General features: G+C 40.1%; 2 protein-coding genes across 3 annotated transcripts in view; both read right to left on the reverse strand.

Moving 5' to 3' along the window:
- Positions 1 to 6976: 6976 nt before the first annotated feature.
- On the reverse strand, positions 6977 to 12226 carry LOC143722039 (uncharacterized). 2 transcript variants are annotated; one of them, XM_077213113.1, is made up of 3 exons: positions 11884 to 12226; positions 10825 to 11320; positions 6977 to 9807 (listed from the first exon to the last, which is right to left on the reverse strand). In XM_077213113.1, exons 2-3 carry the CDS (start codon positions 11303 to 11305, stop codon positions 8405 to 8407), a joined length of 1884 nt encoding a protein of 627 aa, XP_077069228.1. In that variant the 5' UTR covers positions 11306 to 11320; positions 11884 to 12226; the 3' UTR covers positions 6977 to 8404. The 2 variants fall into 2 exon arrangements, with proteins under 2 accessions (XP_077069228.1, XP_077069236.1); XM_077213121.1 differs by having other exon boundaries at positions 10825 to 12196.
- Positions 12227 to 15395: 3169 nt separating this feature from the next.
- megf8 (multiple EGF-like-domains 8) overlaps positions 15396 to 22475 on the reverse strand; it is a 29980-nt gene continuing 22900 nt past the window's right edge. Inside the window, exons 34-44 of the mRNA XM_077213135.1 lie at positions 22147 to 22378; positions 21913 to 22039; positions 21301 to 21511; positions 20161 to 20375; positions 19878 to 20073; positions 19434 to 19602; positions 19149 to 19341; positions 18441 to 18611; positions 18215 to 18345; positions 17211 to 17343; positions 15396 to 17121 (exon numbers count right to left, since the gene is read on the reverse strand). Of these exons, the coding sequence (XP_077069250.1) occupies positions 15637 to 17121; positions 17211 to 17343; positions 18215 to 18345; positions 18441 to 18611; positions 19149 to 19341; positions 19434 to 19602; positions 19878 to 20073; positions 20161 to 20375; positions 21301 to 21511; positions 21913 to 22039; positions 22147 to 22378 (3263 nt within the window). The 3' untranslated portion in view covers positions 15396 to 15636. The remainder of the gene's footprint in view (positions 17122 to 17210; positions 17344 to 18214; positions 18346 to 18440; positions 18612 to 19148; positions 19342 to 19433; positions 19603 to 19877; positions 20074 to 20160; positions 20376 to 21300; positions 21512 to 21912; positions 22040 to 22146; positions 22379 to 22475) is intronic.

Raw genomic sequence — 22475 nt, forward strand, 5'->3', positions numbered from 1 at the left:
ATGTCTCTCTAACACCTACACACAGCGTAAAACAGGGCGACAGGGAGAGAGAGAGGGAGCGAGGTAGAGAGAAACACACAAGAACTGGCTACGGCTTCAGCGGCGCTGAAGTGAAGCGGCGACGCTGGGAGAACCATAAATCTTCATATAGAGGCTGTTTTGATTAATGCAGCCGAGTCGAGCTAGGGGGCTGGACCTATCCCATTACGCCCTAATGGAAGATGGAGCGCCGCTGTCTCCACCACTAGGCCCCTGTCATTTGTTCCACTTTGCAGTCCATTTGGCCGAGAGACTACAAGCCACTCCATCAAAAATATTTTCAGAGTTAATTTCCGCCCGCTTAATTCGCCTTGATTCGGATTGCGTATCGAATGGCAGGATCGATTTTCGCCTGGCGTCTAAATTAAATAAAAGAGGGGGGTATACTTTAAGACCGCGTTTTCTTTCTTTTCTCTTTTCCATTTTTTCTCTCCCCCTTTTCCTGCAATCCTTCACTTTAGTCCATCTCATTCTTTTTCCCTTGTTGCATCTCATTTCCCTCTCTCCTTTGGCTGTTATAGATATTATAGGGGGTGGGGCATGACGGTGTATTACACATAATCCAAGATCGAGGGAAAGACAATTGGAATGGGGTGATAGATATAGGCTATGGATATTTCCAGAAACTGTAAACTGGTATATCAAGCAGGACAAAATGAAAAAGATTTTTTAAATTAGAACATTCGCAATACTCCACAAAGTGTGCAAATTGTACGGGGTCGACTTTTTTTTAAAGCAATGCTTATAGAAAAGTTTGTAATGCAAATCCAGATTTAGATCAAATAATGATCAATTATTTTTCATCATGCAAATGAGCGGTTTGCTATGGTAACCTCCAGTGATTTCGTTTGCACATTACGCGGTAGGCCTACTTGTATAAAAACCATATTTAAACGTTTTTTTTAAACCGAATAGGCTTGGGGGGGGGGGGGGTCGCGATGTCAAAATCAGAGTTAGCCTACCTATTAGTAATTTCATTGAACAATAATGATTCATTAGTGGATAACAGATCAAAGAAAGAAAAAACGCGTATTAAAAATAATAAAGAAAAAATTCGCCAAAAGAAATGGAGAGAAGGGAAAAAAGCGCAGTGACAAATTGGTCGAGTGTGTCGCGAATTCCCTTTTAGATTTAAAGCCGCATGTAGCCCATCGTCATATCTTTCCAGAGTAATTTATTTTCCCATTTCTCTCTCTTCCTCAGCCCCTCTCTGTGAATTTATCTGTTGGCCCCCGCGCGTGCTCCAGTCACGTGCGAGTGAAGAGGGGGGGCGGTCAATAAAAGTCTCCAGCGACAACTGTTTCCCCCCTTGGGCTCTTGCACTTCTGTACTCTTTCTTTTCCTTATTTGTTTCTATTTGTTTATCGTCAGAAAACCTCTCTACAATTTCTTTAGACGCTTACAGACTAATTGGTAAAAATTACATTGAATAAAAAATATAAATAGGATTAATAATATTACAAATGTCAGAAACACTATTTTCATTCAAATAAAAATGTATGGGGCATTTGGGCAAGTTTTCGTCAAAAGCCAAATTACATTCAACATAATTATACTGAAACAATTGATCAGTTGATCCTATAACTAGAAACACCAAATCCCTTCACAGCTGGATCGTTTAAACACACAAAGTAGCCAAAATGTTGAATTATCTGGTACATCTTCCCTGACAAACGTTGACTGTATCTAAAGGCTTGTCAGTGAAACATGAGGTGTTTCAAACCCCATGAAACTACAACAAGGTTTGACTTTGCAGCCACCCCATGGAGACAAAGACGATGGTTAAGACAAACCCAGATGTGACCATATCGACTCGTTTCAGGCCACCAATATACTCTCTCTATTTAAGTCCACACATCAGTTATTGTCTGATTCTTGAGAAAAATGCCCAAACCCAGAATAATGAATAAATACACAACGTACACAGTCAACAGGCCTCTGGTAAGATACACACTGTGTCAATATTAATCTCACTGACAGAAGATCGAAATATAGCAACTGTCACACATCATCTTTCCTCTCTCCTGTCTCTCCATGGAGTGGGGGTTCAGACAGAGAAAGAGTGTGAGAGAAATAGTGAGAAAGAGACAAAACATGAAAAAGAGAGAAAAGCCGAAATGTGGTCAACACAGAAAGTAGGAGACGGAGAGAGATGTAGGTATTTAAACAGGAGGGAAAAGAACAGCGCTAGGGAATTTAACATGCTAGAGAGTATAAGAGCTAAGTGAGGTGTTGGAGAAAAAAAAGAGGAGAAAGAAGGAATGACAAGAGGAAAAGTGGAGAACACACAGCGAGGAAAGATATAGAGGGCCCACCAGGGATCGTTTTACGAGCATCCAATTGCTTTCATTGGTGCACTACTCTCTCTGTCAATTTCCTTATCGTGGCCTTGATTTAATTTATGGACCTGCTTGAAGCCTTTCAGCTCATAACAATGTAGCAAGCAGTGGCATAAGTCAACAGAAACTCTGCAGTCGAACTACGAACAGCCTACAGTCCTATCATTCCTATCCCATCTAAGTCAAGAGTCTTCAACCTTTTTCAGCCTAGTACTCCTTGGTGGGTAAAGATAGAGCAGAGACCCCCGTTGCATATTGTATAAAGTACATGAATATAGTACCATAATAATGTATTTTAAATAATTGTATGATGTTTATTTTGTGAAGTCATTAAATCGTTCAAATTGATGGACAGTCATCTCTTATATTTTTATTTTGAAACATTTATTTTCCACATTTACTACCAAATTGTAGTTTCTTAACTTCCTTTATCTAAATTATTAGCAGTCTGTATGTTAGTAAAAAACAATCATTTCTGTATTTGTTGCAGAATTGCATACACGCTCAGTGTTTACAATAAGTCTTGAGTTTGAATGGGCAAAGCTAAACGCAAATATGAATACAATCTGTCCTTTAGTCTTTGGGAACGCAGAGGTCAGATACTGACCATAACGAAGACTAGAGGGCAATGCACACGGTTCTTATTGGCAGACAATTGGCTTTGAGTTAGCAGCTATTAGAGCCAATTATGGGATATTAGTCTACTCAGGCCTAGTTCATTACAGGAGCCTTTAATTACAAGTATTAAAAGGTGCTATTGAAAAGGATATTATAACTACATGATATAGGCTGTGATTACTATGTGATATGCACACAAATTAGTTTAGAATATTGCAGAATAATCTTAAATATTGTTAAGGCTCTGATACAATGATAAATACAATTTAAAATTTAATTGCATCAAATTTTATTAAATTTAAATACAGAAATGTAAATGCTGAAGTTTGTTGCTTCATAAAAAAATATTTATGTTGTTTAGGCTGAAATCAATAAAGTAGCTGGTGATAAACCACAAATAAATATGCTTGTGCAGTATTTTATCAAGTGTTTTAAGACAATCTAGCAATATAGCATGAAAACATGTCACCGTATAATAATAATAATAATAATAATTTGTTACATTTATATATTATGTATGTGGATCGATGGATGGATGGATGGATACATAAAAAATTGTGCAAACTTCAGTACCCAGTTCATACAGCAACACGCGCAGGAATGATCATAAACTACTGTGTACTTTTACCTTTAGTGGTTTAATTAATATAGTGAGTGGTTGTGTGACTGAACACAGGCGATAATGACTCAGCATCTTAAGCTCAGTCACCTTTGGTCTCTGTGGTCAGTACCTGTGTTCAGCACTGAGGATTAAAGCCTTATCAACTAGAGCAGAGTTGTCAAGATCCACGCTCACAGCCAGATTACAGGTTGTGATCCGTTAATAAGTTCATTCACTGCGGATCAAAATGAGACTTATTCATTACACCGACCCCAAGCACACCTTTCTGTCCCACTTACATTTACTTTGCCCTATTCTCTTATGATCTTCTCAGACCTATACAGAATGATCACAAACACTTTTTGATTTTTAGCACTTCATCTGGTCACACTGTCAGGTCTCTGCTCTCGCTTCTTCACTCACAGTATTTTTAAAAGGCCTGTGTCTTTTCATTTTGATCCCACTATTTGACTCCTCTAAACATCACGTCTGCTTGTCTTCTTTCTCCTCCCGCACTCGCTCGAGTTGTTGTGTTATTCTTGTCTTCCCCTCCTTACTCTCATATCTCTCATCCCCGCACTCTCTTCCTGCTCGCTCAGGCCACAACGTCCCAGCCGGTTATCCCTTTTCCCGCTCTCTCCTCTTCCCTCCCGCGCTCTTTCCCTTGTGATAAATGAGGCTGTCTGTTGGGTGCAGTTCATATTTACTGAGTAGGGGAGCGCACACTGTCAGTCTCCCTCACCCTCCACATCTCTATCCCTGTGCTAAACAGACACCCAGAGCCAAAGGTTAAGATTAGAGGGTGGACTGGGGAGAAGTAGTAAGGAGGAGAAGAAAGGAGCAGTTGTGGATTGTAGATTTGGGGATACAAGGAGAGCTAGTGCTAGAAGCCACACAGCAGATTAAAAGATGTGCGCAGTGACTCTAATCGAAAATGAGAAGCTCCTCATTCTGAGTTTGACAGCACTGACCTAACTCGTTTTCTGTGCTAACCAGCCTCCCCTAAGCAAAACTCACAGCATCGTTTCTCCGTCTTTTGTGCGCCTGAGCTTTCAGGCACATTTTGTGCACTTAATACGTGCCAAGAAAGTACCATGACCAAAAGAAGAAAAGAAAAAACACCTAAAATACAGTTTCATCTACGCCTACATAAACCATCCCTCACGCACACGGCTTGTGTTGTTCGCAGGGAGTGGAAAGTGGTGATTTGACCTCTGTTGTAACCCTTTCATGAATGAGAGAAGTGGATTTGGGCTTGGCTGAGCCCAATGGGACACAGAGGCAGCCGCCCTGAAGCCCCCTGAAGCCCCCGAAAGCCGGCGGCTCTTCCCACACACTGACCTCTGAGGCCAACAAGCACCAAAACCACTGCAGCGAGACGACACTGTGACACCGGCACACCAAAGCCAACAATGTGTTCCTTCAGCAAATTGACAAGAGTATTGGGAGAAAATATGGAGAAAATTGGATTGTTAGAATTATATATAAAAAAATTGGAAATAGGAAAAAAATGTGCAAGAGGGCTCTTATTTAATTCAACATTGAAGTAATTCAATTTCAGAATATTCTAGAGATGGCCAGTCAGAAAAAAAGCCTGTAAATAAGAGTATTAGAGCTTCAGCACTGACCGTTGATGGAGCATTTTATAGAACATAGGTCATACATAAAAGAGGTTAAAGATCAAACTATGATCTCAAAAAATAAGTCAACACATTTGTTAGCATAGAATGTGGCGAACTAAAGGCTGGACTACACTAAATTACTTTTGCACAGATTTTCACCCTAATTCTAGTTGCCGAAAGTTCGCCGATTTTGGGCAGTTGGAAAATCGTGTAGTGTATAATGGGCACAGACTTTTTAGCTTCAAACTATGATTCCATCCATTCAGAGGGTCTCAAACATGTATGATACATGATACTGTATATTGGAACTACTCGAAAATCTGGTAGTGTGTAACCTCACTCGTTTAGTGTATGATGTTCAGTTTTAATGTAACTATTAACAATATCGGCAAGTGTATGATGCCTATAATTTAAAATCTCTTCAGATTTTAAAAGTCATTCCATTTCCAGCCTTAAAGTTGGCATAAAACCAAAGTTTGTAATAGTATTTTCTTTCATATTGTGATTTATATATCAAAAATTTAGGGTGGGACATGATTTCGTCTATCAGGAATGAACTGGATCATTGTGGTTTGCTGTGATAATCTCATTTGAGTGACAGGTTGTGTTTGATGTGCACGAATAAATCATTTAGGCCTATAATACTCATACGGCAATATAGGCTACTATAGAAAAACAAGAAGTGTCTATTTTGGTTTCATGGTGACTTTAGCCTACCTGAAGCTACCACTGTCTCGAAAAATCCACGAGTCGCGACTGCCAAAGAGGTCCGTCTATCGCATGTTTACATACAAATATGTTAAATCAGCAGCACAGCGCAACACAAATTCTGTGTGGAAAAAGTTTGATTTTATAATCAAAACTTGATACGTAGCGCAAACATAATTACACGTTACGCATTAGAAGGCGTTATGCTTTTTCACTTGTTTGTGTGAAATAACCCAGGAGGCTGTCTCACTGTGTGAAGAGTGAGAAACTGAGGAGACAGATGGCACCAAAGCACATCCTAATTCCCAAAAGCACACATTGACAGATATCTGTTTCCCCCTGGTGCCCCAAAGGAGGAACTGCTACCAAATTGAAATGTTTGTTGCAATTTATAAAAATGTAGTTTCTATAGAGGGCCTTACATAGCTAGTACCATTCAAAAGCAGTATATGGAGAGTGTATTCAAAAATTTTACCCATGTTACAGTCTCCAATAGTCATTTCTCTCCGTACCCTGTGAGACAAGAAAATCATGTGAGGGGGAAAAAAAACTGTCACATAATCTATCTTAATTTTCAAAATCTATTATTTTTGTGCGTGGCTCACCTCCCTATCACCCAATCTTTAGGAGCCGTGCTTGTTCTGACAATTATTATTATACTACAGCAACAGAGAGAATTAAAACACGCTCCCTTCCATACATCTCCCTGACCCTCGTCTCAGACAAGAGGCTTGCTAAATGAAAAATGGACATGCTTTAAGAAGTATTGATTCCAGCTTTAAACAAAGGTAGACTCAATATTATTTAGCCCTAAATACATCTTTGTTATCTGTGTTGGTGCACCAGTCACGCTGCTGTCCTCGTAATCACAGACATAAAAATAATAGGGCTATTCCCCCAACATTGACTGAAGCAGACCTGTACCGGCCCTTTGACCAAGTGATCTCTCTATTGGATTTAAACGTTTGCACAGACTGCGACAATGCTTTGGTAGTCTCTGCACAAGCTGAGAAGGAAATACAAAAAGACAATGTTTTAGACAAAATGGCCATGGTTAGTATATTGTATTTTACTCTTTATTTAAGATAAGACGAATACAGTTTCAGATGCACAGTTCAAGCCAATACAATGACGAAACCACTGAGTAAATTTTAGTGAACACAAGTCATTTATTTCTAAATTAACCGAAAAATTATTAACTTGTATCATCAAGCTTCATACTGATTTTTATATTACATCAGTATGACCAAGTTATCAGTGCTTCAAGCCATAAACTCATCTTAACTAGCCACAATGATAATTATTAAATTATCTTACATTTGAAATACTTTGGCATTGAACAGTAACAATAAATGGAAGGATTTTAGGATCAACTACAACAATACATTGTAAATAACAAAGCCATTACAGTATTTACTTGATGAAAATTCAACACACAAAGGTAGATAATACAGTGCCCTCCATAAAGCATTAGGATAGTAAAGACAAAATAGCTTTTTTGCTTTACACGAGGCATCTGAACATATTAAAAGATGAATATGAGGCAAAAGTGCACAATGTCACTTTTATATTAACACTACGGCTTTTACACTTAGTTGGCAACAACATGTTGAAACGGAAATAAAACAGTCTGTACCTTTGCATCATTCATCTTTTAATCATATTTTCAGATAACTCGAGTGTTGAGCAAAAAGAGAAATTTTGACCTCAATTTATAGATGATGCAGCCTATAAATGCTTCCATCATAATTCAATTCAATTATTATGCCAAAGCAGTTTTTATATATATATATATATATTCTTGTTCATTGTTATGAACCAACAGTGTCTTCAAATGGTTAAATATGAACTTTAAATAATTTTACAATTTAATCTACAGTGCTGCCAACACCTTTAAATAGATACATTGAAGCCAAAGCACTGTTTTTCTGAATCTTTTTTTTCTCCCAGATTTAATACCCAAACTAACAAAAATAAATGTAAGGCATTAATTATATTCATTTAATGTCTCCAATGGAGTTGAGCATGCAACATAATTATATGCTAAACCTTTAAAGGGTTAGTTCACCCAAAAATGAAAATTCTCTCATCCTTTACATACCCTCATCTCATGTCATTCCAAATGTGTATGAATGTCTTTCTTCTGCTGAACACAAAATAAGTTATTTTGAAGAATGTCAGTAACCAAACAGTTGATGGATCCCATTGACTTCCATAATTAATGGAGCCCATCAACTGTTTGGTTACATATAATCTTCAAAATAACTTATTTTGTGTTGAGCAGAATAAAGAAATTCATAAAGGTCTGGAACAACTTGAGGGTGAGTAAAGGATGACAGAACTTAAAGGGCAGTCCAGAAAGGAAGACTATGCGCCTGGATTCAGATACTTTTAAGAAGTAAACTCATTTCCAATTCATCAATAAACACCGAATCCATTTCCCCAACTGAAACAGAAGTGGTCCAGACTCCTTATCCTCATATATGCTTTTCCATGTGTTGAGAAAGATGGTGGGAGCGAGTGAAGGTGCGGAGACACCGCGGGCAGCTGTAAGGCCTCTCGCCCGTGTGCGTTTGCTTGTGTAACTTCAGGTGCTGGGGCAGAAGAAAACTTTTCCCGCACTCCGTACACTTGTAGGGTCTGTGGCCCGTGTGACTGCGCCTGTGCTTGCTGAGGTCGCCTGAGTTGTTGAAGCGACGGTCGCAGTCAGAACAGGCGTAGGGTTTTTCCCCCGTGTGTCGTCTCATGTGTTTGGTCAAATCGCCGGACTGGGCGTAGCTGGAGCCGCACTGCTCGCAGCGGTATGGTTTCTCGCCAGTGTGCGTGCGCATGTGGTTCTTCAGGTGTTGGATACGGATGAAACGCTTGCTGCAGACGTTACAGTAGTACGGCCGCTCGCCCGTGTGAATGCGCAGGTGTTTCTTGAGCACGTCCTCCCGTGTGAATGTCTTTGTGCACTCTCTGCACTGCAGCATTCGCTCGGAGTTGTGCGCTCTTTGGTGGACCTTCACGTACCTCAGAGCAGAGAATGTTTTGCCGCAGTCGGGGCACGGAAATGCTTTTTCTTTGGAGTGAACGTCTTGGTGGATACGAAGCGTCGATCGGTGGCTGAAACTCATCCCGCATTGGGGGCACTGGTATGGCCTTTCCCCCGTGTGGGTTCGCAGATGGCATCTAAGATGGCCCATCCTGGCAAACTCTTTATCGCATTCGGGGCACTTGAACGGCCGGATTCCTGTATGGATGACTTTGTGCTTCCGCAGACTCCCCATATCAATGAACCTACGGCCGCAGTCTCCGCAGACGCACGGCTTCTCCCCCGTGTGAGTACGTTTGTGTATCGTCAGTGATTGAAGCGTAGAGCAGTTCTTTCCACAATCTTGGCACAAGTAGCCACGGTCCATGCAAACAGGTTCGTCGACACCCACTGTTGGTTTCTTCTCGTCCTCTTCGTGGCAGTGATGTGGTCCGAGACCCCAGACTCCGGCAAAGCTTTTACCGCATGAGGCACAGCTAATGTGTCCATCTTTACACACCGTGGCTAAGCCATGGCACCTGCGGCAGTGGTTTTGCAGGTTACCGATGTAATCGAAGCTGCGATCACACTGCGGGCAGGTGTAACGCTTTCGGGTGGGTTTGGGCGTGGGAAGGTGGGCCTTGCGCATGTGGGTCTCCAGCTGCCTCTGAGAGAAGAACCGATAGTGACATGACGAGCAGCTGAGCATCCCAGAGGATATTTTAGTGCAGTTGTAGACTTTGTGTTTCTTTACCCAAGCCAGATATTCACCTTGATGGCACCATTTGAGGTGTTTGTCCAGGTAGGTAAACTCAGTGAAAGTCACAGTGCAATGGGGGCAAGGAAAAATCGGAGAGGAAGAAGCTGTGAAGGAAAAAAGAGAGAAAAAATAAGTTGAATGTCAAATGTCAAGTCTTCTTAGGTTTAGGTTATGATCTCAAATCAATTAATAGGCAGTGTTATTAATGTTAATGAAAACAATAACAAAAACATAGACTGAAATCCACACATATTATAACTGGAAGACCTGAAACTAAATCCAATACATTTTCTTAACTCAAAAACTCAAAATCTAAAATAGCACTAATTTTTTTGTCTATATTTATTTGTATTCATCACTATCCAATTATTGTTTAACTTCATTATAAAAAGTTTATACAGTCCATGTATAAAAAAACGATTTTTGAATCCAATCCATTTTTGATACAGGTCAAATTGTATAACCCAAATTCATTAAACCATATGCCACTAACAGGAAGTGTTCACAGTCAGAAACTAAATGAAAATGTAGATTGAAATAAAAACAACTTGCATAATTGAAGGAACTGAAAATAAATTAATATACATCCATGAACTTTTATTTAAAAAAAAATCTAAATAAAATGTAAATTTCAGTAATAATCAATTGTTATTTCATTTCATTATATCAAATTAAATATTTACATTATAGGTATCAGTTTTTAAAACAGAATATTATTTATGGGCAAATTGTATAACCAGCCTTCATCAAACATGAATATGCCACCAGATAACACTATGTAAATTATACAAATTCCACACACTAACTTTGGCAGCATAAAAATAATAAAATTATTACTATTAAAATAAAAATACTAAATGAAAAACTAGATAAGCTCTAAAAAAACCACTGAAGAACATTATACTATATGTAACATACTGATCATACTGATGTAACATACAACTATACTATCACCCAAACTAAACTAAAATGAAAGGACACAAAAAAACAGAAATTAAAAAAAATTAACAAAAACAAAATGCAGTATTTCTTTAGAATTTTAACGCATTACTCCACATTTTGCTTTTAACATGTAAACTGTGTAAATTATAAGACCAATGCTTATTAAATAAATCAATAACCTGTGTCTTTCTCCAGGCCAGAAGCACCCACAGAGATTTCATCTGGTGTCTCAAGCTTCACTTCCTTCCAACTCTCATTTTCCTCCTTCACAATCAAGGCAGACTCTCTCTGCAGCACTTCATAAATGCCAGGCTCTGTTTTGACCTGAAAACCAGGTGGGTTTAAGGGGACGTAGTCTGGTTCTATCTTTGGAACGAATGCTCTGAAAGCAGGAGGATGAGGCTGTTGCTTCTGCTGTTCAGATGACACCGTTAGGACTCCCAAAGCCTCCAGCTCTTCTTGTTCTGGTCTCACCTGTGTGACCTCAGGACAGGCGTCCATAACACAGTCCTGAGTGTCATTAGATGTTTTGGTTTTATCCGTGTCGATACTGATGCCATCACTATTAGATGGCAATGGCTCTTTATCAACATTTTGCAGCTGTTTGGCTATTTTCTTTTGTCTGGATAACTTTCTTTTCTTTAACACGTTAGCTTTCATCTTCTTATGCACAACCTAAAGAAATAATTGGGAAGGACAATAATATAGTCTATAGTTTCACTTACAAGAAATACCTGGAATAGCATAAATACTATAAATTTATTACTATTATATGTACAATTTCTTCTTTTTAATTATCACCCAAACTAATAGGTTGATATTTCTGTTCTCTAATCTCAAATCCCAGTAGGAAGTAACACATCTGGATTTGAACAAAATTTAGCTGGAAAATCTGTTTTGGAACATGGTAGCTGGTTAAAGGTGGTCTAACAGTCTGTACAAACTGGTCTGTCCGGTTTCCCAATATGGCCAAGCAGGTGTTTAACTGGTCTCTCAGTCAGACCAGCTGAAAAGTATGCAAGACTCCTCTAAAACCAGCCAAGAAGACTGCCTGACCAGGCTGGGACACCTACTAAAACCAGGAAACCACCTCAGGCTAGTTTATGTTTAAAAGCAGACATATTTAATCATGGAGGTTAATATAGCTAATGTGACAGTGACAATATTAGCTGGTTGCAGACATGCAGGTGTAAACATGAGGGTCGTATTGACTTAAGTAAAGCACAAAATCATCTTACCGCAAATACTAAACCTTTAGTTAATCGGCTGCATTTAGGCGGCAATGAAAATCCGATTGTACTGAAGATTTTGTTGGTTGTCTAAAGGATTTTGACACTGACAGCCTTTAGTGTACAGCATCCTAATTTACACCTTAAACAGGCGTCTTCTACATCCATCCACCCCTAAAATGACACCAACAACACGTCTAATTATACTAGGAGATTAGGAGTTTAGCTCCCAGGGACATAACGCAGTTTGCGATTGAGTCCAGGTCTGAAATACGTTAAACCGATAACGTTACTGGTTATAGGTTATAGATAATATCAATGTAAAGCCAGCAACGATGATACATTTCAAAATAAGGTAACAGCAGTAGCGGTTTCAAAATAAAAGTTCGTGAACGCTTGTTTTGTATTTATTCACTCTTTAAATAAAAATAAATGTAAAAGAATTGTTCCCAAATAAAATAAATGTTAAACTTAATAAGATAAAAAATGATAATAAAAAATGCTTCGAGGTCAATTTTCACACCGTCTTCTATGCATAATAGAACCTAATCAATATATTACAGGAAAGATCACTGTGTAAGAGACCCAGTTTTAATCATATCTAAAATATTATCAAATGTGCAGTTACTGTTTTTTCTTCCACACAGCAGTGTGTCATTTCTTTAGATGAAGAACGTTTTAAGTCAGGAACAAAACCAACACAACAAACCCTGTTAACCATTAATGGATGATATTTTATTATGGACAAACTGCTGTTAAGCATCAAAAGCATGTGCATCAACCACAGTAAAACTGTAAAAGCATTTGAAAATGACTGAACAGAACACAAAACTTCCTTTAACGTATTCAAACCTGGTTAATGACCAACTAAAGTAACTATGTCGGCTGAAGATTTGCTTTATCTCTTGTGCTGCAGCATCTGAGATAAACATATGGCTTCTCCTGTTATGTTTCTATTATTTACATTAAATAACCATTATGTCAAATTAACACTTTTCATAGTTTCTTATAATTCACCAGGATGCTTCAATTCTCCAAAAAAAGAAAGAAAGAAAGACAAGAAAAAAGGGGAAAAAAGAGAAAATGTAACTTTCTACATCAACCTACATAAATACCAGTCAGAACACAGTGTAAAATAACAGTCCATCCTCAAAACAAAAAACAACAAATAAGCAAAACAATGGTGACTCCATATAAATGGCAATACAAACGCCAAGAACCATCATACATGTAAAGAGCTAACTGTAATGTTTTCTACTCTTTATTTTATTACCTTGTAGTGTCTCACCAGGAGCATACAATATTTTAGGTTTAAAATTTCCATTGCACTTTTTGTTCAACAGATCTCACACATCGGGCTAAACATGACCCTTCAGAATGCTGCAGCAACCCAGATTGGGCAATAAATTGAATTGATCATCCCATTGACCTACAAAGACTAAAGTAATATGAAATATTCAACAGTTTTTGAAACCGAAGTAGTGTAAGGAGGGAACAGAAAAAAATAGAAAATAGTATCTTCAATTTCCTACAGAATGTGATTTTTTTTTTTTACTTTTATGTATTGGTTGGTTATACATACCAACCAATACATACTTGGTTGACCAGCATATTCCTTCACACACACACACACACACACACACACACACACACACACACACACACACACACACACACACACACACACACACACACACACACACACACACACACACACACACACACACACACACACACACACACACACACACACACACACACACACACATATATTCATACATACACACACAAAACTCACAATTGCAGCACTAAAGATTAATGGCCTAAACTCAAATAGAAATTCAGTCCTAAATTTAATAGAAAAACGTCTTGTCAAGGCAAAGTAAAGGCATTTCATCAATGCAAACAAAAAGGACATGTAAGCTGTTGATTGACAGTCTGAAATGCATCTACAGTCTGAATGAATATGTATATAAAAAAGCCAATGGCTCACCATAAAACTATTGACTAGATTCAAATTTGCTATATTACAGGAAGCATCAATCAATCAATGACAAATGCAGCCATGACAAAATACCAGTAACAAAAGCATTACAACTAAATTTTTTACAACACCTGTCCACGTTTTTTTGGCAGACAATCAAAGTTTTGCACATTCAAGCGGACATGTTGCACCGTCTCTTGGTTTGGATGGCAGTTCAGATTGTCACATGAAAATATAAAGCACATTGGTTCAGCTGCAAAGGCAACTTTTTCACCGGTTGAAATGTCATGCCGTTGTCATCGTCTTGTAGAGCTAATTTCAGTAGTGTATATATATGATGCAGTAAAGCATGGAGATACAACTGGGGCATTGCATAAAGGTTGCTGCCCTTAAAGGGTTAGTTCACCCAAAAATGAAAATGATGTCATTAATGACTCACCCTCATGTCGCTCCAAGCCCGTAAGACCTCCGTTCATCTTCAGAACACAGTTTAAGATATTTTAGACTTAGTCCGAGAGCTTTCTGTCCCTCCATTGAAAAAATTTGTATGAACGGTATACTGTCCTTGTCCAGAAAGGAAATAAAGACATCATCAAAGTAGTCCATGTGACATCAGTGGGTTAGTTAGAATGTTTTGAAGCATCGGAAATACATTTTGGTCCAAAAATAACCAAAACTAGGACTTTATTCAGCATTGTACTGTCTTCCGGTTCTGTTGGGGATCCGCGTTCAGTGACGCTGCTGACGTAAGACGCTGCTGACTTGTGTCTGGTGCGCCCGAGCTTCGTTTACAGTCTGAGGGAGACGCACGCTGGAAACAAAACAATCTTCACAAACATGTCTAAGGATTTCCAAACAGAGGAAGACTTGCATTTTTTTGCCCAGCCATATTTATTTGAACCCGAATACACGGACGCACCAGATACACGTCAGCAGCGTCTTACGTCATCAGCGTCACTGCGGACTCGTGAACACGGATCCCCAACAGAACCGGAAGACGATACAATGCTGAATAAAGTCGTAGTTTTTGTTATTTTTGGACCAAAATGTATTTCCGATGCTTCAAAACATTCTAACTAACCCACTGATGGACAGTATACCATTCATACATTTTCAATGGAGGGAGAGAAAGCTCTCGGACTAAATCTAAAATATCTTAAACTGTGTTCTGAAGATGAACGGAGGTCTTACGGGCTTGGAGCGACATGAGGGTGAGTCATTAATGACATCATTTACATTTTTGGGTGAACTAACCCTTTAAGTAAATATAGGAGCTTGTTAGGAGTGATAAACAAGTAAACAACACTTAATTAATTACAATTTATGTACAAATTACATTTCATATGATTTACCTTTTTTCTCTCCTGTAATAAATACATCACTTTTGTAGGAATAGTTTACCTTGAAAATGGTTATTTACTCACCTTCATGTCATTCAAAACTTGTATGTTTTCTTCAGTGGAACACAACAGAATATATTTTGGAATGTCTTCGTGTTTTTTGTCCATACAATGAAAGTCAATGGGGTCCAATTTCATTTTCTTTTGCTGTCTTTCTGTTTTTGACTTTCATTGCATGGACAAAAACAGTCATTCCTGTAACAACATAAGGGTGAGCAAATGCTAACAGAGTTTTCATTTTTGGGGTGAACTGTCCCTTTGAAATCTCTGCAACTTCCTTCGTCCTTCCTTTTCTGGCTAATGAAAACTCCCTTGATTGTTTTTTTTTTCCTTTTCAATATCTTTCTCCTACTCATTTCCAATCTCATTACGTTCCCCTCACATGGCCATGGTGGTTAGATGCTGGTGGCCCAGCAAGCCTTTTCGGCCGCCCCCAGCACCAGGGTGCGTTCCTGCTCCACCGTGTCCACAGTACTCCTGCAAATTCTGTCGCAAAGTGACGAGCGCCGAACCCAAGCAGGCCCGGTTGGGTGCAAGGATGCCTCCTGGCAGCTGTATGAGCACAGTGGCCACCCCTGCCATCCCGTCATCTGTTGGCTCCAGAGTAATTGGTCCAACTTTGAAGGACGAGTACGAAAAACCCATGAGTTGAGAAAGGAAGGGGTCGGAGCGGCAGAAATGCTGGTAGCTGCCATGCGAGGACGGATGATGGTGGTGGTGATGCGAGGTTGGGTTGGCCGTAGAGCTGGGTGCATAGTGGTGAGCGTTCAGGTAGTGCAGGGGAAGGTGCTGTCCATTGGTGCCTCCACTCAAAGCAAGATGGTGGTGGTGGTGGAGGTGAATGGTAGTGCCTGTGCTGGGGTCGTGTTTGTAGGACAAAGCCCCAGGTCGTCCCCTCTGGCCCATCACCATGCCACCAAGCTTGCCAGTCCGGACCTGGGCCAGGGATACGGCGCTGCCCCCTCCGGCAGAGGACAAGTAAACCAGCTGCGGCTCCTCTGGCTCCAGAAAGACAGTGAGTTTGGCGAACGGGCGAGAGGCCATCTTGGTCATCTCTTGAATGTGGCGTCGCTGCTCTCGGCGGAAGTCTAAGAACTGCTTGACTTTCCAGAGTAGCACGCAGACGGACAAGAAGAGGAAGAAGCAGGAGAAGAAGACAGAGAAAAAGACGAACAGGTCAATGTGGGCCTGGTCCTGTCGTAAAAAGAGGAGGCCTTGAGACTCTCCGTTATGGGTCCCCGTGCCCACGCCAAGTAGGGCGATATAGAAACGGCTGGACTTGAGCGAGTGCACTTCGTGCGGGAAGGTGATGACCACACGGTCCCGTACACTGCGTACGATTAAAACAGTCTGTGGCTTCCACACGGTGATGTAGGTTATGAGACCTTCGGTTCGTTCTTCCCGCACCTCACGATCTGTACCTTGCGACTTTGTAGACTGCAGAGTGCCGAGTAATGGCGACGAGGAGTTCGCAAACACCTTCATGGGCGACGGTGGGGCGAGAGGAACTTCCTTTTCTCCCCGTGAAGCAGTCGCAGAGGTGGCCTCATCCTCAATCTTGATGGTATGCACGCCGGTCTGGCGGTCTACCTCCACAATGAAGGTGTCATGCGAGTTGGATACGTAGACCTCGACCTCCCCAAATGTAACGTCAATGGTGACACGGATATCCACGTTAGTGAACTTGGGCTGGGCAGAAAAGAACACTGTGCGGCCCATGAGCAGATTGCGGATGTTGGGCTCATGGAAGCAGTTGACCTGTGATGTGGGATCGAAGCAGCACTCACTATCCACGTTGAACTGCCGGTAGCACTGCCGCCCATTTACTGGATTGCCATTGAATGAATCTTTGCACTTGGCACACTATAAGCACAAATAGGATTAATGCATGCAAGGTCTTTTTTGTGAAATACAGAATAAAATGTAATTGGTTGTAATGAATTGGCCATTACCTGTTGTCTGTAACACTCTTTGCGGTCATTCTGTGGGCTGCTCAGACAGGATGAAGTTTCTGTGTTGTTCTGGCAAGGACAGCCAGTGCCATCATGTTCATTACAGGTGTCTGCATGGGCGTTACACTGACATCTACAAGCAAGCAATAAAAAAGAATGGAAGTCTAACTGGATCAAAAACTTTGTATTTTAAACAAAAAAATGACTTTTAAAAACCTTAAGACTGAGTCATTCTCTAATCTCTAACATGGTAGACAACTGCCAACTTTTTTTTTTAAATGATCAGTAAACATATAAACTTTTGGCAGTCACACAGGGTTTTTACTGGTAAATTACCATTTAGAGATTGTGTGAACAGGACCTTTTTGAAAAATACCGGTAAATCAGTTCTAGTAATTTCCCGGTATAAGAAGTTGTAACAATACCAGTAAATTACTAGTATGATGCTGTGTTTGATCAAAGAATGAAGATTACCAGTATGAGCATATGAGGTCAGAATGCACTGACGTAAAAAGGATGCTCTGGGCCAATCATAAAGCTCTGGTGGATGAAGAAAGCGCCTCAGTATTTAAAGGTCATTTCCAATGATTGACATCACAGAGTTTACCGGCATTTTGGTACTGATTTTGCAAATGGTATTTTACCAGTAAAAGACTGAGTGCCATTGCTTGTGTGAACAGCACATTTGTGTATTTAATTGGGAAATTGTTCTGGTAATTTACTGGAATTGCTGTGTGAAAGGGGCTAATTAGTCAATGGATATGCTTAAAAATCCTAAAGGACAATGCAAAGTCGAGAGCATTGCAGCCGTTTACTGTAGTTTTACTGCACATTTAAAAAGTCTAAACATTCATGCAGGTTTTCTATGCATACAAAAATAAATCTGCATACATTGCACATTATATATAGAGCATTCTACTTTCTCACAAGAATACAAGCATGACAAATATCTAATTAAATATTAGAGAACAATTACAGACAATGCTAATTTTCTGATCACTCACTTCTCACACTTCCCTTGCAGCAGGAAGTAGCCACTGAGGCAGCTCTCACACTTATCGCCGACACTGTTGTTCTGACAGCTCACACACACAGCATTATCCTCAGTAGGGCCCTCTGTTGCCCACTGTTCAATCTAAGAAGCAAAAGTATACAACGAAGGACTCAGGCCCTGCAACTAAACTTCATCAACAGAATACAGAGAGAACAGATCTCTTAAACACTGCTTACACTGTCACAGTCCAGTGGATAGTCTTTTGGATTTTCCACTGCCCTCCGATGCTCTTCTTTGGACAGACATACATCACTGTTCCCTCTGCAGAACTCACGACAGGGGCGACACATCCCACCTCCCACTGCTGAGCCTACAAACAAGGGCTTACACTTTTCACAGTGATGACCCTAATAAGAGAAAAATTCAGCAATGGCAAATTAAATTGATAAAATGTACCGTAAAAACATTTAAATTGTTATAAATGATTTCTAATAATAAAAGAAACCATACAAAAATTATCACGGTTTCCGCAAAAATATTAAGCAGCTACTACTAAACTACTTTTAACTGTAAATCAGAGTATTAGAATGATTTCTGAAGGATCATGTGACACTGGAGTAATGACTGCTAAAAACTTAAGTTTTGCCATCACAGGAATAAATTATACATTTTAAAATATATTCAAATAGAAAATATTTTAAATTGTAATAATATTTCATAATATTACTGCTTTACTGTATTTTTTATCAAATAAATTCAGCATTGATGACTATAAGCGTTCTTTCAAAATGAAAGAAAAAAACAAAAGGAAAAAAAAACTTACCAACCCCAAACTTTTGTATGATTATGTAATACAAAAAGGCAATAATTCTTATAATGATCTATTCATTGCGAAAAAACAACAATTACAACAACAACAAAAAACACTTGAACCTTCCTTTTACCTTTGTGTTATTCTTGCACTCTAGACAGGTGTCCAGCTGAGAGATGCTTTTACAATTACTGTGTTTGTTACAGCGGCACTGAGAGGAGCAGTTCTCCCCGACAAACCCAAAGTGACACTGACATACTCCTGGAGACACACAGGTCCCATAAACACAGCCTTGAGCGCACACTGGCTCACACTGACCCGATACACTGAAAAAAAGAGAGAGAGGAAAACATACATTAACTACTCAACCGCTGGAAGGTCGATGATACTGTTTGAGAATGAAAGCTGTTAAATATACCTGCTTAGTACGTAGCCCTGTCTGCATGTGCAGTGGTAGCCTTCAGGCTGATCATGGCAGTCTTGAGTGATATTGCAGTGGTGATGTCCATTGGCACACTCGTCCTCCTCTGGGCAGTGCAGGAAGGACCAGCTACTGTTCCACTGTGGGCACAGAGGTTCACTCACGCCTGCAGAGGAATGGAAGTTTTAATTCCATAGAAAAATAGATAAACGAGTGAAATAGGTGGGGTGTAACAGTTCAGAAGTTGTCTAGAGAGGTATGTTGGGTCTAAATATACGAGTTTCTGGAAGTAAAAGTCACAGGTTCCCTTTCCATACCCCGGCAGGGATATTTTGATAAACTGAATACAGCAGGCCTCTAAAAGGTTTATAACTTATGAATAAATTCAGTGTCATCCATTTTTACATGATTCACAAGCTGATTCTGCAGAAAGACATGTACCATTCAGCCCTCCCTGAAGACAGCGTCCCGCCCCGTTACCACCACGGGCAGCACACCAGCCACACTGTGGCCTGGAGATGCATTGGGAGCACTGAGTAAGCTGGAAGCACTGGGGAGAGCAGGAATCTTCATCCGTGAGCAAACGGCCACACTGACCCGCCTCACAACGCAACGGAACAAAGGAGGGACTCATGCACTGGAGAATAAAGATGACAGGTGACAAGGTTATGGGTCGAATTCCTTGTAGAATATCAAGTTAGAAATAACTTCGCAAAAACATTACCTGCTGCAGTGCCATGCTCCATACACAGCGCTGCCAGCCTCCATCAGAGCCACGGGAGCTTAAACAATGGTTGCAGGTTTTGATTTCATGGCAGGGTTCAGGACAAGGCATTGGTGGAGAGGACTCCACTTGCATGGGAGACACGTTAAGCAAGGCGTAGCTGAAACACGTCCAGTCGTACGTTGGATTTACGCTCAGGATACGTCTGGTCTCACCTGGACGGTTAAACCAAAAGTAAAAAATATTTAAGGGTTAGTTCACCCCAAAAATGAAAATTCTGTCAATAATTACTCACCCTCATGTCCCCCAAAATAACGACTTTATTCAACTATTCATTTTCTTCCGTGTGGGCCTCTGATGTGAGTTCACGAGAGCGTCACGAGGCCTGCGGGAGAACTGAGAAGATGATGCAGACAGGTCTCGATGTAGTGTTTAAAATGGTTCTAAAGTGTGCGTTTCCTGGATGTCCGAATCGTGAGAAAATAAAGAGAAAATTTGAAGTGCCTTACCAATGCCACAAAATGAATGGCTTACCTTTCACACTTTCCTATCAAATGATCGTGAGCGTCATCTTCTCAGTTGTCACGCATGTGTCGTGGTGCTCTCGTGAACTCACATCAGAGGCCCACACGGGAGAAAATGAATAGTTGAATAATGTCATTGGGGGGTTTTGCGTACAAAAAGTATTCTCGTCGCTTGGACTATTTTAATTATGTCTTTACTAACTTTTCTGGGCCGGCATATGTAATTACTTAGCCGCCTATGAAGGAGTGAGCCAGCTCTCAGATTTCATCAAAAATATCTTCATTTGTGTTCTGAAGATGAATGAAAGTTTTACAGGGTTGGAACAACATGAGGGTGAGTAATTACTGACAGAATCTTCATTTTTGGGTGAACTAGCCCTTTAACTACAAGCGGTTTTGCTGATATTTGTATAAAGAGACGTTTAAATCTGGAGTTGCCAAGAGAAACTATGCATTGGCTCATTTGTTGGAAGAATGCAAAGCTTTTATTTTAGTAATATAAATTGGGTTATATAACATTATAATAAAGTTATATAATAATTGTTCCTACCATCTCATCAGCATGTCCCCTTAGATTCCGTAGAATCACTGTTGCTCACTGTGTGCTCACTCTCACCTGTGCGTTTGAACTGGCGTGTCCACATGCATTTCCCAGAAGCTGTGCATTTTGGGCAGTCAGATGCCTCACAGCTGGTCTCAGTGCAGTTACTGGACAGGAAGATCTCTCTCTGGTTTATCCTGCAGTCGTGCTCTGATGTGCAACTTACTAAGCTGCTGATACATGCTCCCTCGGGACAGTTTGTGCACCACTTACACTGCAGAGCAGGCTAAAAGAAGGAGAGAATTTCATGCCATTTTTCCAATTCTAAGATTGGCTTTAACTCTAAATGTTTTTTACTTTTCTTCTTGATCTTTGAAATTGTGACTATATGTACAACTACAATTCAAAAGTGTTAGGTTAGTAAGTAATATATGTTTCCTTTAGGCTTTATAAACAAACATCCTATTATGCACAAATATAGTTCCTTTGCAAAAGACAGGAATAAATGTGATGGTGAGCATAAAAGACAAAAACCAATCCCAAACTTTTGAATGGCAGTGTGCACTATATGATTTGTTTTTTCTGAAATTAAAGGGCCTTCCCAAACCTGTTAATTAGGTACTATTTGGCTATGCAGTGCATTTACTTTGGCTTGAAATACTTTGGCTTGTGATGTGATGATCTTACCTGCATCGGGCTGGAAAATGTTTTAGGGTGGCGGGCCAAACACTCACTGCAAGTCTTAAGTCTACGACACTGATCAGGAGAACGAGGAGTAGGAAAACAGGTAGACTGACCAATGGTACAACCCAATCTGTTAAAAAGAGAAAGAGAGACATCGTCATTTAGAAAAAAGTTATGGTGCCCATAGTGTACTGTAAAGCCTACTGTAAATTAAGATACTGCTAGTTCCTTTAATACCTTTCTGCAGTGTCCGATGAAGCACAGGTGCCTCGGCACCACACACAGCTGCCAGTACTGCTGTTACAGGCCTCAGGAGTAGGCAAAAGGATGCAAGGGTCAGTGGGCAGGGAAAGAGTCAAAAGCCGCCCTAGAGTCACTCCGTTAAAACCCCCAGACAGGAACAGCCGACCACCCCATCCAGTCATCGCCATGGAAACTGAACGGTTTACAGGTTCTCCCACTGAGGACACTAGAGAAATGGGACAAGAAAAGGCCTTAAAAAATGAAGTGAAACCTTCCCACACCATTTGAACTAGTGCTATCGAGTGTATAATTAATATACTGGA

The sequence above is a fragment of the Siphateles boraxobius genome, unplaced genomic scaffold, assembly GCF_051911475.1.
Source record: "Siphateles boraxobius isolate OS27281-9 unplaced genomic scaffold, OSU_SipBor_1 12, whole genome shotgun sequence".
NCBI classification, from domain to species: domain Eukaryota; kingdom Metazoa; phylum Chordata; class Actinopteri; order Cypriniformes; family Leuciscidae; genus Siphateles; species Siphateles boraxobius.